The sequence below is a fragment of the Pseudochaenichthys georgianus genome, chromosome 11, assembly GCF_902827115.2.
Source record: "Pseudochaenichthys georgianus chromosome 11, fPseGeo1.2, whole genome shotgun sequence".
NCBI lineage: Eukaryota > Metazoa > Chordata > Actinopteri > Perciformes > Channichthyidae > Pseudochaenichthys > Pseudochaenichthys georgianus.
The window spans coordinates 6944106-6963063 of NC_047513.1; the positions used below are offsets into that span (position 1 = coordinate 6944106).

General features: G+C 41.0%; 1 protein-coding gene across 2 annotated transcripts in view; it reads right to left on the reverse strand.

Moving 5' to 3' along the window:
- The window catches only part of pleca (plectin a), a 117194-nt gene extending 99948 nt beyond the window's left edge, over positions 1-17246 (reverse strand). The window contains exons 1-2 of one of the 2 annotated variants that reach the window (XM_034093823.1): positions 17182-17246; positions 16324-16537 (exon numbers count right to left, since the gene is read on the reverse strand). In XM_034093823.1, coding sequence (XP_033949714.1) covers positions 16324-16534 — 211 coding nt within the window. In that variant the 5' untranslated portion in view covers positions 16535-16537; positions 17182-17246. Of the gene's footprint in view, positions 1-7308; positions 7579-16323; positions 16538-17181 lie in introns of those variants that run through there. The other variant, XM_071204790.1, reaches the window with a different exon arrangement.
- Positions 17247-18958: the final 1712 nt, after the last annotated feature.

The following is an 18958-nucleotide window of genomic DNA, read 5'->3' on the forward strand; positions in this document are numbered from 1 at the left end:
AGATGTTCTATTGAGAAGATGATCACTACGTGACAAAAGTTTTCAAAACCGTGGCGACTGAAATCAATCTTACAAACTGCTGTCTGTGCAATTTACTCCGCGCGAGTTGGCAGACTTTATTTTGCTTACTTTAACATCATTTTTCATGGTGGGGCTAAGCCATTTCTTGGTATGGGTGTAGCCTACCCCAGCCATACCCTGGCGCTGCCACTGGTGGCACGTATGGGGCGGGCCATTCTGCACATGCGTTAAATGCGTTAAATATTTTAACGCAATTAATTCATAAAATTAATTACCGCCGTTAACGCGATAATTTTGACAGCACTAACATTTATATATATAGGGATAGTGGTGGTGTAATGTATAGTGAGGTGGGCTGAAGATCGGAAGGTTGTGAGTTCAAATCCCGCCAGGAACACCACCACTAGTGTGCCCCTGAGTAATGCACTTAGCCCTTCGTTACTCCAGGGAGAATGTCCCTGTAATTGGTAAGTCGCTTTGGATAAAAGCGTCAGCTAAATGTAATGTTATATATATATATAAGGATTTTATCTCTACAATCTATCTGATTGATGCTCAAATATCTTCTACTTAGACATAAAAAAACTGCACTTTATGGAAACCAAATCCCAAGTGATTTTATATGTGCACAGCATGCATGCACAACTGGGGGACTATTGCTATTTTGGAATTCCAGATCAAGTTGCATGAAACCGATCGGAGGGAAGTACTGGAAGCAAAGTGTGTGTGGGGGGGGGGGGGTTCTCTGTGGAAGCTGCGGCTTAGAAGTTAAGTGTGTATGTATAGACACACACACACACCCACCCACACACACACACAGCAGTGTGTAAATCCAAAAACAAGGTCTGTTGTAGCTGCAGGTTTCCCAGTGGACTTGCTTATTTAAGAGTGTTTGAGAAGTGGGAGTGGGACACTGGACACAGATGTAATCAAAGAGCTCCGCTTTAGAGAGCAAACACAAAGATGAGATCATGAAAAACAAGGATGCTGTCATTGTGATGTTTGACCTGTCACACTTCATCTGAAAGATCAAATGAGCAAAAAGGGAAAGAAAGAAAAGTGTGTTAGAGGCAAATGATGAGCATAATAATGCACCTTTCAGGTGGCTTCACCATCTGATTTTGTGTTCAATGTCTGCTGCCTTCAATATGTATTTTGTAAGACACAGAGAAAAAGTAAATGACTTTAAATTGGAGTTCTTGGATATTCAAAAACCACAGACTAACCAAAAAAGACTGCAAACTCCTCTGAGTTTCACTGAGGCGAGGTCACTGTGGTTGCCTAAGCAACATCTCATTGAGCTAAATGTCATAAGTCATTTTAGTCCGTCTTTCAACTAGAATAACTTGAAGACTGACAGAGTAAACTCCTGGGATAAATATTTGCGGTAAGTATTTACAGAGCTGCGTGTTTTACAAGAATAGATCTGTTCAGTAACTATTATAACCCAGCGCTGCACTCAAAACACACTTTCATTCTCGAGGGACTTCCACCTGTTGCCATAACTTATGCATATGGGCCTCACAAGACAAGACTAACAACCCGTCTAATGGGAGGCCATTTTGTTTAGAAATAAATATCCAACCCCCCAGTGATTAATACAAGTTGTTCAAGAGGTATACTTTGGAAGAACCTGATATCTCTCACCAGTGTTGTGAATTTTGAACCGTCAACACAGGTGTTAAGAATAGAAGAGAATTCATCAATGTCCGCAGAGCACGCTAATAACAATTTAAATCATGCAGTTATACTAATAATTACACCTGCTTACAATAAATGAGAAATATAAGCTCAGTGTTATTTATGGTTGATTTTTCATTCCTGAATGAAACTACAATTGGAAGTTTAACTTAAAATGAATGAGAAAGCTTTCCATGTGTCAGCCTGTTCTTATGACACATCATGGTTACACAACACACTCTCACTCCATAAGCGTCCAGGAGCGACGTTTGGTCAGTGTCCGTGGCGTGCAGTTGTGACACTCCTAGGCTCCTTCAGCGTCATAAAGGGACGCAAATAGCTTTCAACTGATTGCAATGTATTCCCATCTGCGGCGGGATTTGACGTTCATGGAAGCACGGCATTCGTTTGTGTCGGCTGCCCTTAAAGGTAATGTGAGCGTCCATTCCCATTGGATAACGGAGAATTGTACACCCGGAAGTAAGTATTCCTCTTACTGTCGATTGATTTTACAGTGATATCTGCACTACTCATCGACTAAAAAACACCAGATTATCCTTGTTAATTACACAACATTGATTGGTTGAAATTGTGTGCAATGCTTTTGTATTTTTCCCCTTCGATTCGGAGAAACAAATATTTTTTCGGAGTAAAGGATGGCAGAAGACACTACACTACCCAGAATCCCCAGCTATCGTTTGGACTACACCATCTGCTCTGTTTGACAAACCCCGTGATAGTCCTCAAGCTCTGTGATTGGAGAGTGTGCTCCGAGGGTTAAGCCGATTCTCGAACAGCACTTGAAATGGGATGGAACCACGGCAGACTGTCCAAAACTGGATTTGAACGGGTCCACCGCGTCCCCCCTCCCCCACCCCGTCCCCAGAACTACACATGCTGGCTATTCTGTTTCGCAACATAATAATAATAATAATAATAACTGAGATTTCTATAGCGCCTTTCAAGGGACCCAAGGTCGCTTTACAGGAATTGGGGCGAGCACACACAAAACAAAACAAAGGTCAGACAGACAAAACAACAGATCGATTTAGGGACCGAAAGCCTTGATGAAAAGATGGGACTTGAGGGCCCTTTTGTTCTCTATATGGCACGTCTCTACTGGGAGTTGTAGTTTTAAAAGACGTTTTCGTATTTCCCATAATAAGAAGTTGCCAGTATTAAACTGTGTACATCCCTGGAGGTTTAGGGGATAGGAAACACTCACTTTTAAAACATATAATTAATAAATGGGTGAAAATTGCTTGTGCCCATAATGGGCAGCATTAATATATATACCCACATGCCAGCTAAGGTCAGAAGAGCTTTATTTAACAGCTGGTCTTATGTTTGTGACCCCTGTTGTTAATTGATAACATTACATTAATTGATAAGCCTGAAACATGCACTTGTCAAGGTTCAGAGGCACATTTTGCAAATATGGCAGTAGCCATCGATCAGCTTAAGATAAGATATACTTTATTGATCCCAAGTTGGAACATTTGCGTTACATCAGCATGTGTAACAGTTGTAAATATGCAGTGGTGTTTATTTGTAAATCATTTAGTATAATCACACAAATTCTGTGTTTTATATTTAACAATTCTGTGTTCTTTATTTATTGATTGTTCAATACCTGACAAGGCCGGAGATGAAATATCTGCATACATCATAAGAGTATAATACATTATGTATAATATCAGTTAAAATAAGTGCTTCAACATAGTTAACATTGCTGGAGGTATGCACACATATTGATAGATGTCTTGTAATGCACTGTTGAGGAACCTGCGACCCAAGTTTTTCATTCAGTGCAGAACTACACCACAGTTGTGTCGGCCTATATGATATGTCAATAAACCTTAGAAAATCTTGAAATCTTGAAAGGGATGTGCAAAATAGTCATTATATACAGTCTTTAATGAACTATTAGTAGAGAATAACGAGTAATGAATATACTTTATAGGGATCCTATTAATATCTAATAATAAAAATAATGAAATTCAATAACATGCTTTAACCACTAGGTGTCCCTTTATATCAGCTGTGCACCTTTATGGTGTAAATACAGCCTATCTACCAATTGGATCAAATATAAAAGTCAGCCGAATTAGTGTTGATACTGCAAGGAGACGTATTGTGTGAAAAGAAATGTAAGATGTCGTTTAATTGTTGATATATTTATGATCCACGTCACGTTTTCAGTGTTGGCGGCAGTTCCTCGTGTTTGTCCAAGTCTTCTCATCAGGGCTCTATAAATAGAGAACTACGGCAGATATGTAATATTTAATGCAGCCGAACCGTGTATTACAATGCCGTTGTGTGATGACTTTCAAAGAGAAAAGCAAGCACACTCGGAATAAAGTATTATTATTTTTTTTTTTTTAAATGTTTTCGTTGTGTTTCCGATATTTGTTAATGACGATGTGCTGTGAGATGTGAGACTGGAATTGCACAGGGGAAAATAACGTATCTTTAGATGCAGATTTTGTTAAACTAATACGTTTGCGCTGTGGACCAACACTATACATTGACGGGGAAGGGGGTAGCAATAAAGATAAGACCATTAAACAGTTACACAACATAACAGAAATAATATCGATCGCAGCGTCCCTAGCAACCACCTTGGTAACAATGAAAACGTTCTATGGACGCAATTTACTGAAGTAATCTTCGTAATAACTAGCAAACTAAAGATCATGTACATCCACTGTGCACATAATCTGAAATAACAACTCATATATCTCGCATCAAATGACATCAAAACGCATTTTAATGGCCAAACTAACTTTAAAATAGGCATTTTCCAGCGAGAATAAAACGAAGTTCGGCCATGTTTTTTTTTCTGCAGGGAGAAATGTGAAGATCACGTGACATAGACGCCAGCCATTGGAATGAATGGTGAAAAAAAACGCAGTTTGTCAAACAGAGCACATGGTGTAGTCCTAAACGATAGCTGGGGATTCTGGCTAGTGTAGTGTCTTCTGCCATCCTTTACTCCGAAAAAATATTTGTTTCTCCGAATCGAAGGGGAAAAATACAAAAGCATTGCACACAATTTAAACCAATCAATGTTGTGTAATTAACAAGGATAATCTGGTGTTTTTTAGTCGATGAGTAGTGCAGATATCACTGTAAAATCAATCGACAGTAAGAGGAATACTTACCTCCGGGTGTACAATTCTCCGTTATCCAATGGGAATGGACGCTCACATTGCCTTTAAGGGCAGCCGACACAAACGAATGCCGTGCTTCCATAAGCGTCAAATCCCGCCGCAGATGGGAATACATTGCAATCAGTTGAAAGCTATTTGCGTCCCTTTCTGAAGCTGAAGGAGCCTAGGAGCGTCACAATTGCACGCCACGGACACTGACCAAACGTCACTCCTGGACGATTATGGAGTGAGAGTGTGTTGGGTTACAGTATTAAGGGGGCCATACTTTCATTTTCCGGTTCACACACACATGCAGACTTATGCAACTGCCCTGGAGAAATGGCTGATATTTAATGACAAATCTCTAAACATTAAATCCACTTTTAGCGCAAAAAGCATTAGCTTCACACCATAAACTGTTGGCTCCCTTTTCATCTTTACAATCAGTGTGGTTGTACAAATATCTAAAACAAAAAGCATCAAGCCAAAAACCAACATTAGGAAAGAATAAGAGGAAGCGGGACCCTGGCAGAGGGGCTGGAGGATATGACGGAGGCCTGGAGCAGCAGAGTGCTGCCAGCAGAGCTACACAGCAGGACCTCTTCCCACAGTGACATGCACAGGGGGCAACCGCATGGGAAGAGAAGGACTAGACAAATGGGAATGGATGGTTACTGCTCCAAACATAGACACAAGACAAGGCCCGTTTATCCTTAGGGAGGCTTTTACTTCCAACCTATTTTTAACCAGAGATGTTCTGAACATCCAAGCTGCCTCTCAACAACAATGCATATTGCTTTGATTCACACAGACATACTTAAAGGCATTCAAACTACTTGTGGCTCTAAACAGATGCTTTCCAATGATGTCCTACTACTGTATATGAATGGCAAGCAGAATATGAGAGCACAGCTGTTACTGTCAGCCTGTGTCATAGCCCAAACCCCCTCCAGATGTTGTAGTACACCTGCCTTTACTTGCACTTTGACCTATAAAAGGCAAGAGGCCGCTGGGTCAAACACTCAATATGGTTCTTTCCCGATATGTTGTACCTCCTAATTCACCAATAAAAATAAGTTGGTGCATAAAGTACTAGAAAACAATGTCTACAAATGCAAATACATTTTATTTAAATTATTAATCAATAATGACACTGATATGAACAAGCATGCATATACAGTAGGTCTGCACAATGATTTGCAGAAATGAGTGCAGCCGTACCATATGCAATGATGGTCCACCGCATAGGGCTTTCATTTTGTACATCTGTCTTTGAGTGCTATGTTCTTTTAGGGGTCAGTGAGATCACGCCTGCAACAGAAGCATTTCAAAACGGTAGAACTTTATAGGCCTCCTTATGTCAAAAAAAATGTTATGAAACTAACCACAGAGGTCAGGATTCCCTCTCAGGTTTTGCATTGGTTAAATTCAGAATGATGAATCCGGTAAGCAAAAGATCTGTTGGAGCATCTTGAGGTTAATCTGGCTTTTCTGTGTCTGCTGGCTAATATGAAAATCACTTTCAAGTCATGGCTTGAAAGTGATAATGTCATGGTTTACCCAGACATTATCAAGTGAATGTCCTTCTGATGTGCCGCCTGGCTGGCTGGTGGTCCTTATCACTGTTGTGCACTGTTGGACCTGTGCCATTCAACCCAGGGCCAGATGTCTCACCTCTCTATGCCCACAATGCCAGTGATTCCCCTGTATGTCAAAGAGGCTGACAGCTCCGAGAAGAGGACACAGACTAGGACTCCTTTGTTTATGAATTGCTTGATCTGAAGGCCAAAGCTCATCCACCTGCTCTCAGAGAGAAATCTGTCTTTGAGCTCTTACAGATCACCAAAGAGGAAGCTATGGTGGATGAAGTGACGCTGCTCCAGCGATGATAATAATAACAAAGATTTGATTCTGAACTCTACGATGGCTCCAGCAGCTCTGTTCAAAGTTGTCAGTGGAGACGGGACGCTATTTTAGGATATATATATATTATGCGATTTTATTGTGGATGGTTATAAAACACTCACAGTAAGTTGATCGCAATGAATGCTCAAGATTGTAGTGAATATCCTGACGTAAAATAATAATAACATATTTGTAAGGTATAATTATTTCAATTTATTTCAGTGCAATCTTTTAGAGTTTAGAGCATATTTTGATGATTGTTGGGATAATATTGTGAATTGCATTTATTTTGCCAGGATAACAGGGACAAGAAATGTTCTCATTGTCCAATGCCTGGGACTCAGACCACATGTGTATGTCATATAGATAATAGAGACATCATACTACAGGACACATCACCATGAAACCAATGAAGGCTGGTGAGTAAGACACCATAAGTCACTGGAGCATGCACTAACTCACACCAAAGCTCCAATTCAAGCTACATCATAGTGTGCCCAGTTATGCACAATGAAAGCCACTAAAGAGGAGAAGAGGCGGGTGTTTTTACCTTTATACTTTTCTCTGACGTTCTCAAAGGCTTGCACATAGTCCTGCTCCTCCGCCAGCCTCTGGCGCGGGTCAAACATGGGCATGGACATGGCCTGGCTGCTACTCAGAGTTAGGGCAACTTCCTTTCTCTTTAAACTTTCTTTTAAACTTCCCACTGGCACTCTTTGACTCTGTGTCCCTTCAGTGGTGATGAAAAGCCCTCCTGGCTGTGTGTCCACCTATCTGTCTGTCTGTCCCCACCTTCTTCCTCAGCCACACTCAGTCACAGTGTTCCCCCTAAAGCTGTAGGTTTCATTCCAGACCACCACCACTCCCCTCCTCAGCTTGAGAAATACCCACACACACACGGATATCAGACCCTCCTCTTAAAGGCACAGAGGCGAGCACATACGTCAGAGATAGATGCCAGTTGAGGCAGACAGCAGTTCCTAAACACACACACACACACACACACACACACACACACACACACACACACACACACACACACACACACACACACACACACACACACACACACACACACACACACACACACACACACACACACACACACACACACACACACGCACACACACGCCACAACCCTGATAGAGAGACACACATGGCTACCTCGATGAAAAAACAAATGACGGAGCAGCGTGGGGTTATTTGAGTTCCAGCTGCTGGAGAAACTGGGGCAAGGCATGCCGAGAAGATCCTGTACGACTCGGAGCTTTAAAAATGTAATATTCCCTAAACTGAATGACGGCAGCATTGAAAGTTTAAGAGAACCACACCTCTTCAGTGCAGCTCTTAACAATGGAGCAGCTTGGAGATAAACAACCTTAAGTGAGAAAATACATTCACAGAAAAGAGACTAAAGCTAAAACTTTCTGAACCAACTTCTTATTCTTTCAGAAAAAAAGAGATATGTTGTGAACTCAAATGTCACATGACATAACGATTGCTTAAAAATACTTGCAGCTTATATGCAGCACTGCTTATATTCAAAAATATAATGAACTTGTTTTATCCTCTGACAAGATCAATCAACTTGTTCGGGCCTTCTCTGAATAGAATAGAATAGGGAGGGGTGAAACCCTCGTTAATGGTTCACACATGCAGAGCACACACAGTGACATGTGTTCTCTGCTTTGAACCCATCCTAGTACCAGGAGTCTAGCACTAGGAGTAGTGGGCAGCTATTGCACTGCGCCCGGGGAGCAATGGGTTGTCCGGTGCCTTGCTCAAGGGCACCACGGCAGGGCAGGAGGTGAACTGGGACCTCTCCAAGTAGCAGGCCACACTCCATATTTAGATCTCTTCGGGGACTTGAACCGGTGACCCTGCGGCTCCCAGTCCAAGCCCCTACTGACTGAGCCACTGACATTCTTTATTTTTTTGGGTTAGCTGTCACAATGAATATTATTCTTATATTGTGCAAGAACCAGAACAAAGTCTGATTCTTCGGCCGCGCTCTTCAATCAGTGCGCTGTAAAGTGCCAGGAAAGGAGTAAACACATACTGTTAAATTCAGAGAGATCACAGAGCCTCTCAGATGAAGCCGTGACAATAGCACATCAGGATGCCAAGACAAACGGGATGCATGGAAGAACCACAGAGTACATACTTCTGACAGGAACATTTGAGGACATGTACTTTGAGTCATTCAAATAGGAAACGGACTGCGTTTATAGCGCTCTATCCAGTCCTTACGACCCCTCAATGCGCCTTACATTCTACAAGTCTTCATTTACCCATGAACACCGCATTCTTACGGGGCAATGTTTCTTGCTCAAATAAGCTAACATTCACACACCTCTGGCCATGCCATTGGGCGCAACGTGGGCCAAACGTATTTGATTAGCCGCTACAGTCAACGAGAGAGTGATTCTGGACCTGCTCTAACGGGGGCAGCGCAGATGGGACAGATAACGTTAACGAGCGCTCTGTCCCAGGACCAGACTCTGGAGCGTCATGTTCCAATGCGTGCCCTGAGAAACGGCTTATTATAGTGCATGAATTCTGTACGCAAAATTACTCTTGCATTGACAAATGCCATCTGAAAATAGATGGGCTTATTTGCTGTTGATAGCAGGGTGTGTATTGGAAAGCACATGATGAAACGTAAAGTGATAGAGGTTCAACCATGTCAGTTTTTGCGAAGTATTGTGATTCTGTAAGCAAAGCGATGTGTTGTGACTAACTGCTGGGTCTGCCTACAGAAATACGTCACCACTGCAGCACTCTTTGGACAGATTAAGTTAAAAAAAAAATAACATTTTTTAATCTTTACTTGCTTAACAAATATAATATGAACAATGTTTGACATAATGCACCATTTGAAGTCAGGCCAGTCAGAGTAGCAATGCTGTAAAAAGACACAACATACTGCAGATATCCTCGCAGCCCGAGCACGTGTGTGTGTTATCACTTTCTCATGCAGCTGGGAGTTTGTTTTCTCAGCCTTCAGAGGGATCAGGGGTCAAAGAAGAATTTCATGAAACTGCAAATTGCTAAATGTACATTAACAAATCCTTCACGTCAGGAATGTCAAATATTTCAACATCCTCAGTCACCCGAGAAATCATGTAAGGCTACAGTATGCAACTTTGCGGCACCAAACTAATTGCAGTGAGTTATTAAATGATAAAACCATGAACATATGTATAAATTCAATAATTGTTCACTGAATATAATAAACACTTACCTAATCTGCTATGTTTTTAGGAGAAATAGGATTTTTCATATAAACACATCTTTAAGATTTTCACAGATAAAAACTATAATAGCGATATTATAGGGAGAAAACTATGTTATCGATACAATTATGATTATCTTGATTTTGATGCAGAAAAATGCGGAAAAAACGGCAGTGCCTTGTTTGGAGTAAAAGGTGAAACTCTTGGAACCTTAAAGGTGGGGTAGGTAAGTTTGAGAAACCGGCTCGAGATCGCTAGAATTTGAAAATACACAACCGGAGAAAATCTGCCACTTCCTTACAGAGCCCCTCCTCCAACACACACGAACGCGCACATGACCAATGAGGGCACGAGATAAGTTTGTGCCCCGATGGAAGGCTGACAGGCAGGTAGACCATCCAATCCGTTTAGCCGGCCAGCTTCTACAGATGAAATTTGATTTTTTGTCAAAGCACTTAAGATATTCATTGCTAACGGGATGTTAAGAGCATTTCATGGAATATAACAAAAAGTGTATCTCGAGCCAGTTTCTGAAACTTACCTACCCCACCTTTAAAGGGAAATGGAAACACTTTTCAAACTGCTTTCCATGCGACAATATTACCATTAGGAAATTTATTTATCTAGTCTATTTCCAATGTAAACGATCGAGATACGCGAATTTACTTTTTGAAATACGTGCCTAATGACCATGGGCGCTTCCATTGCTCCGGGACTTTTCCAGTGACGTCACTGATTGGGTGCGGCTTCCTGGGCCAAAGCTCAATAACAAACAACATGGCGTGCAATGCACCAGTAGTTTACATTACAAGAAAACGGTCGTCGTCAGGAGTTTATTGTATTGCCCCAGGCTGCACAAATGGATTTTATACAAAGAAGGAAGAAGTACATTTCCATAGGCTGCCACTAAAGGATGAGAAGCTGCTCAAAGTCCAGTCTGGATGCCTGGTTCAATACAAAACATTGGATTTGAAGCCAGGATCTGTTCCCACAATATTCGATTTCTCAACGTATGCAGTCGGGAACACCGACCGTCCCAGCACGTCGGCCGCGCAAGACAATGACAGTGTCAACAAACGTGAAGTTCGAGCCACCAAACGAGTTGCTTCAGCTGCCGAGAGAGAGGTAAATATTGCAGCACTACCAGATTACTAGCTCACACATGTATTTACTGACACAGTGTGACCTTATTAATTAACGCAATCGCGTCCAAACTAAATGGTAGCTATTATTATGACGCACAATAGAGAATTGGGGGTGTTCTATAGCTCAACTAATTAAACTGGCATACACACGCTCATCTGTCGAAAACAGCCCTAAAAAGGCTAGTATTGCTATTGATGGATGGTATTGCAGGACCCAGAGCGCACGGAGCACAGAGCGGACAGCAGATAACGAATTGCAGTTGTATTGCTTATAGATTATCAGAACATTTCAAAGGGGACACAGCCCCATTGGATATTAACCTATGGATTAACTACATCATCGTTTTTATCGTTGTAATGCCATTGAAGACCAGTTTAGACCAGACAATGAGGAAGGTAAGCCGTTAGCCTGGCGTATGTTAGTACCTAGCGCCACTTGTTTTGATGTACGTTTTTGTGGATAACCTCGCGAGTTTGTATCTTTCAGTGTTGTGGTGGGCACCGTTAGATTCTGTGTCTCCTTGCGATCATAAACGATGTGTTGGATGTGCGGCTAGGATAAGTAATAAGGGAGCTATCGGTGCAGTAATAGGTTAGCATTTTCGCTCGGGGCTAATTCAGAGGCTCACTGTTAGCATTGTGTTTTTTAAAATGTTTTATTCCGGATCGTATGCCACTCTATTCGACCGAATCGGTTCATAAGCATAGGCCATGGGATGCCTGGTAACTGTAGATGCTTCCACATCAATGTCATCTCCCGACGAATAGTCAAATTCATCGTTCAAAACGTCGATCTCATTGCAAAATTCCTCCATCGCTGCCATATCTGCTACGTTGTGTTGACTTTTGGTGGAGCGAAAACACAGCCAGTGACGTCACCATTTGGGACTCCCCTAATGGCGGCGGCCTGGTCCCGGAATTCCCCACCCGGCCGGCGGATAATTAATTTTCTTTTGGCGAGTAATATCATATACAATAAATATTACGATCAATATCCATTGTAAAATGAATAAACTACCGGAATATTATAACTGTAATTGGTGTTTCCTTTCCCCTTTAAGTGACAGCCATACGAACATTTCTAAAAAAAGACAGAAAGTCAACCTGTAATTACTGAAAAGGTTCAAAACCAACCAAACACAACTCCAAAGATATTACAAAGTAAATATAAAGCCAATGAAACACTAAGCCAATGAAACACTGAGGGCCTGATTATTCATCCTGTGTTGTTTTTCTACAGCATGCAGAACATGTTGGCTCTGATATTGTTGTATGAAGTGCACATGTATGGATCTCTCTCTACCCCAGTAGTACGGGTGTAAAGTGTCTCTCAGAGAGAAGGTCTCACTTTTGTCTCTCGGTTTGTTCGTCTTACTCTGGCTGCAGTGACCGAGCGCAGGGCCAAGCAGCCGTCCCACACATCACCAACTGAAGACTCTGTGCCACTCACTTCTGTTCTCTGCTTACGGAAAAGAAAACAACCACACATCTAAGGAAGGATCCGAACGCCCCCTCGCCAGTCATCGAATGCTTTTTGTGTATCCTCTGATTTGTGTGATCCTGCCTGGTTACAAGTTGGCAGCCGGAAGTCTTATCACATATTGTGATGCAGTCAGTGTTGCTACTGTATAGTGTGTGTAATATATGACTGTCATCACATTAGCATTATTAATGTTCTAATGCCAGGAATTAGTGTTAGTCAATCTCTTCATAGATCTTATCCATGAGATAATGTATTTGTGTCTATGCACTTACATTGAATGCATAAATAGCCCTACAATAAATAAAGAGAAGATAACCAAAGGAAAACAAGGGGTTAATGATTTACATTAAAAATAAAGTATTTCATGTTAGTGAACATAACATTACAAGACAAGTTCAATCAAGTAAACAAAGTTGTAAATAATTCATACAGACAGACTGCATGTATCTTTATTTAAAAACATATTTAGTTATGAGTCATTTAAATATATGTACTGACAAAGTTAGAACAAACAGACGTGCATATACTGTTCTGGAGGAAATAAGGATATACAGGTGCATTGCTCTGCTGCACTTTCTCTGTGTATACTGTTCTCTTGTGTCCAGAGTGTGTACTGCACAACTCCTCTCCTTTCCTGGGTCATGAGCCCGAGTTTGATCAGAGTGCACCAAGCATGTTACTGAAGACACTCATTTGAAATGGGTATGCATTAAGTGTAGGAACACATCTCCTACATATCTTTAGTATTTAGAAACTGCTCGGTGGAAGTGACAGGACAAGCCTCTGGAAAGAAACAAGAAACTATTCAATGAAAGACAAAAATGGTCAGTCGCACAAAGGTCTCAAAGATATCCTTGGGCCCCAAGTAGTCATGGTGACGACTGTACAATGGGATCCATAAATCTATGGATCCATAAATCTATTTTCTGACAGAAAGTGCACAAAGCCCCACAAGCTGTTTTATCAGAATGTGTTGTGAGAAAAAAGTATTAAGTCCAGTTAGTGATCCTTAATAACAGAACAAAGTTAGAACCTACAGAATGACATTAAGCATTTTGTCTAACGTTGAGATAAACTTGAATTATGTCAAGAAAAAAAAAGTGTGGGTAAGTTGTGTAGTTAATTTAGCAAGAAGAACCAGATAAGTGTAATAGTTACATCAAAAACAAAAAGGAGTACTGATACAGAAAAGCAGAAAAAAGCCAAGTTTCTGTGCCCTCCTCTTCAGCCTTATCTTGGTCTGTGTTAGTTCAGTGAAGTTAAACGTCAGCGATGTTCCTCTATGAAATGTTGAAAGATTCACTGGTACTGCAATAACTCTGCTCCTCTCCCACACTGCGGGGCCTGACACCGCGTGAGTCATGGTTCATCTCTCACTAAGAAACCAGATCAGAGTTCCATAAATATAACCAGCCTTTTCCAACAGTGCGTAAACATGTGCTGATGCTCCTGACCCCGTAAGGCAGATAATTACCCGCACCTCCAAACAGTTTAAAGAGCACCGACAGATCGACTTTGTCCTCTTAAGAGCCGTGATGCTAGCATCGCTAAAAGGCATCATCTCGCTAAGATTTGAACCCAGCTAAGATCATTACAGTTGCAGTTTTAAACATGTGGACAAAAGAAAACGACAACAAAACTTGGTTAGGTTTAGGTAACTATAGAACTGGTTAGGTTTAGGTAACTATAGAACTGGTTAGGTTTAGGTAACTATAGAACTGGTTAGGTTTAGGTAACTATAGAACTGGTTAGGTTTAGGTAACTATAGAACTGGTTAGGTTTAGTAAAACATCATGGTTTGGCTCAAACATAAGCAAGTGTGTTACCTTTTTAACTTAGTGATGTAAAAAAACAAAACTGAATGTCAGATTTGGGTTTTAAAAGGGAGGCGAACAGCCGTATCCTGGTGAGAAACAGCTGGGATAAAGGTCATGCTAAACCAGGATCCTTCACCCCCTCCTCTTTACAATTCTTCTGACCTTGACAGTATCACGGTGTTTCTCTCTAATAAGCATTGTGTGTTGTATTTTGTATCACCATGACTTGTACTCACGTCAACAGAGCAACTGTGGAGACTCACAGTCATTTGATCAATAAACAAGCACGATAGACCCCTACCTGATACAGCATTACTGACGTCTTATTTAACGTATCAACCAACACTGTCTGCCTATCAACCTGTCTGCCGCTTGATAACAAGTCATCCTGCGTCCATTTGTTGTGAGATGAAGCTACTGCTCCGACCGTGTATACATGTGTCTCACAAGGTTAATCATCGAGCCATTATGGCAGCAATCCAAGGAGACAACATACAGACGCCTTAATCTGATATGTGATCAGACCCTAGCATTTGCATCCCGTCTGGGGGCTGTGGCTCGTACAGTAAGTCATGAGAAGGACATCGAAGTGAAAGTCATACAATCCTGCTGCTGCTATTGTGAGTGCAGAGACGATTACACCCTGCCACGGGAGTCAGGACTGTGCTGCAGTACCCCACCCTAGCAGACCAGACTCCACACCCACCACAGGAGGTGCTGAAGCAGCGGGTAACGTCTTCCGAGTGTCTCCGTGTTCAGATAGAGGTGGAGGAGCAGTGCAACGATCAGTGTGAAACCCCCCATGAGGAGCAAATAAGCTTAATGAGATCATGGTAATGAAAAGGTGTGATGCAATATATGTCTCTTAACTGCTTCAAAGATTCTCTGAGGTCGTGTAAAGCACAATAGTAGATATTCTCATTACAGGCACGATGTCTTGTGAATTCAGATTGATCATCTTATGAAACATTGTTTTGTACTTGTCAATAAGTGACAGAAAAATCAACAGTAAATGGGTATACATTTAAGGCTGGCAGTGCAAATGTCAGTAGTATAAAACACAAAACATGAATCGCATGAACCCATTACATTTGAGTAAATATGTCCCTTGTGCCTCGCTGCATAAACATTGTGCAGAGAATATGTGAATGGGTCGGTACCACTTGACAAAAGCAATGAAGCCCAGATAGCAGAGCAAATAAATATGAATGTGTCATGTCACCATTGCTTAACCACATGAGCCCATCAATGTGGGCAGAAGCACCTAACCACCAATTCAACTCAATACACACCAATTAACCTGCCAAAAATAACAAAGGTAAACTCGGGTCTGCCACTAGAATTACTAATTTCACCAATGCAATTGCTGCCAATAGGTAAATAGATATCATTAAAGCATAAAAGCAAAACCTTCTGGCAATGCTAACACCCAGAATATGACCATCACGCGGGACTACAGCAGAGTAAACAAAAACAGTTGCCTCGAACACAAAAACAAACTGTCAGCATAATATGCAACACATCCTCAGAAGTAAAGCAGTCAGTCAATAGCAGTCAGCACTGACAGAAAAAACAAGGGTCCAACTTAAAGTGTACATTTTAGACAACAGTTGATATGGCGAGTAGATGAAATACAATTAAAACATGCGACCAGCGTGTGAGGATCATAGATCAATCACAATTATCAGTATTATAACAAAGCCGCCAAAATAGGGATGCGATTGACTGTTGAGGAGAGCTTCCTACGAGAATAGTCGCAGCATTAACAGTTGGTTACAGCAGCAGTGTTACAGTACATGCTGAGCAGGAATTACTGCACACACATAAAGATCTCTCCTTAATAGACATTTATATCTATTTGTTCCTTCTCCGTGAACATCGTACCTGCGATGCGGATGACGGCCCTGTCTGCTGGGTCCAACACATTTTCAGAGGCCGACTTGGAGCGCTTGATGCGATGGTGTTTGGGCAGGTTCCAGGGCAGCGTGTCTCCGGGGGACGGAGTGTAACCTAATGCGCCCACATCACTGGAGCTCTCTTCAGAAGCAGCCCTGACCAGAGGCCTCCTCTTGGGCCTGTCCTTCACCTCCTCCATGGTCTGGATGGACATGGAGAGAAGAAAAGTAGGAACATGGAGTCAGAGAACCTCTCAAAACAGATCAAAAGGAAGGTTCCTGTAAGTTATTGCAACTTAACTACAAATATTAGAGGTAGGTACCATAGACTGTATAATATATATAGGTACCACCAGACCACCGAGGCCAGGTTTAATTGCTAGAAATTACAAAAAGGAGAAACTTTTCCTGTTCAGCACATTTTCAAGCATACAAGAAAGGAAATGGCCTGTTATATGTTTACAGCAATAACATTGCTTGACTTCATGACACATTCATGAAAGCAAACTTCTAAAAGTTACGATTTTTTTTAATTAACAACTTGGAAAATAAGAATTCAATAACAGGAATAAAGAATCACAAAAAATATTGGTTACAGACTGCAATTACTGGTCTTCTGAGAAGTTATGTTTTGTGTGTAGGCTGCTTGAACCATCTAGTCAACATGCTAATGAAGAAACTAAGTGTCTTACCTTTAGTTAAATATGGTTTCAGGGTTTCTAACTTTTAACAGTTATGCTGTTTTTTTGTCATTTTTTCTCACATAGAAGGAATACGTTGTTGGACCGCGAATATTTTTCTCCTACTGTTATTTAGCTAACTGTACTGCTTACTGTTTTTGGCTTACCGTCCATGACTATCTGCGACATAGCCTATGTTGTCTTCGCCGCCTGACAGACAGTTCTATATAGTCCATTTTGCGGTTAAAACCTTCGGACTCGGCTCGTTCAAAGTATATTTTTCTTTCTGGCAGCAAAAGTTAGAGTGTTATCATTAAACGGGACAAGCTAGGTTATCCTACGTTTTTGGGCCTGGCTTACTTACTAATTAGAAACACTTGCTGTTAAAAGCTAGCTTAACATCTGACTAAAAACAACACGCGCTATTCTCTTAAAGCAACAGGCACACTAAAGTTTGACCCATGGTAAACAGAAAAAGGGTTAGAAAATATCAGCAATGTTATTGTGAATTGTGTTATAACAAATCTAGTTCTCCGTTATAACCCCCACTATTTTCTTAATAATTTCCAGAATTAAAAAAACATCATATTCACACTAAATATTGGAACATGTTTAATTTGAATAGTGATAATACAAAACTAGTGTGAGCTGTAAGGGACAATATATAACCTAATTTACTGAAAAAAAATTCTTATATCATATTAAACTCTATCTTTGTCTTTCGGACTGACAAAACAAGACATTTAAAAACATCACTATGAAGAAAAACTTGTTATCGATGAATACATATCTATAACTAAATATGAATGGCAGTCGAAATCAATACAATGATATTCATAAAATATTTGTGGGTGTAAATATATCAAAATGTAATGCTTGCCAAATTCCACTAGCCTATAAAGTGAATTGATGCTCAAGGCAAGTTAAGATGATCCTCTGTTCCATCTGAGAAACTATTAGAAACTGCACAGTCATACACTTAAAAATATGATTCTAGAGTACATTAATAAATGATGAAACTGAAATATTGCCCAGCCCGAAATGTGGAACATCTATATTTACTAATGTGCAGTAACCAGGACAAAAGCTCAAGGTTGCAGCCAAGTGATCAGACACCTATCCTTGAGACTTGACTCAGTGAGAGAGCTGCTGTGAGAAACGGCAGGTGCTGCGGATGAACTGTACAACGTCACCACGCTTATTTTCAGCTGAGTCACCATCCAGCACTCAGGATGCTCCCCACAGGGGCGCTGGCTGCTCCGCCACAGCCTCTCTGATTGGACAGCAGCACAAAGGACCAAAGTCCCAGGAGTATGTAAACATGTGCATTAGTTCACATTTAGGTTAGGATTGAGCTGTAATTCTGGGTAATTGCTTTTAAATAACCTTTTGCCTAAATACCAATAGTGTTGCACTAATTCAGTTCTATTAAGTCATAAAGGAAAGTGACATATGATAACTCAACCTGTGTGGAAGTTTTCTTTTCAGAAAAACTTGACAAAAAAAGTTTTGTCAGTCATTTTATCACGCCGTACCTCAATATGTCACATCATCGTTTTTCTTAACAGTGTTAGCCTCTGAGAGTAGGACACTAACACATTTCCAGTGGCAGTGTATTGACTGGTCTTAATGGAGACATGGGCATCTAGCCACCATTTGACCTGCCTGTTATACTGCTGTTCAGCTCTGCTCCTATGATTAAGCATTTTATAAAATGTATCTTATAAAAAGATATTGCATGAAAACTTCAGGGAAATGCAGCCTGGGTTATATAAGGCTGGAGCTACATACACTACAAATAACATGTTAAAAATTCACAACTTCTGAAAATAGCTCTTACGCACAGAAGATAGGTTAGCCTTGAGGGGCTGCTGAATGTTATCACAATCAGTTCAATATACAGAATGCTTTAACTCAGTCAAGAAGGGGAAATGTGTGAGTAAA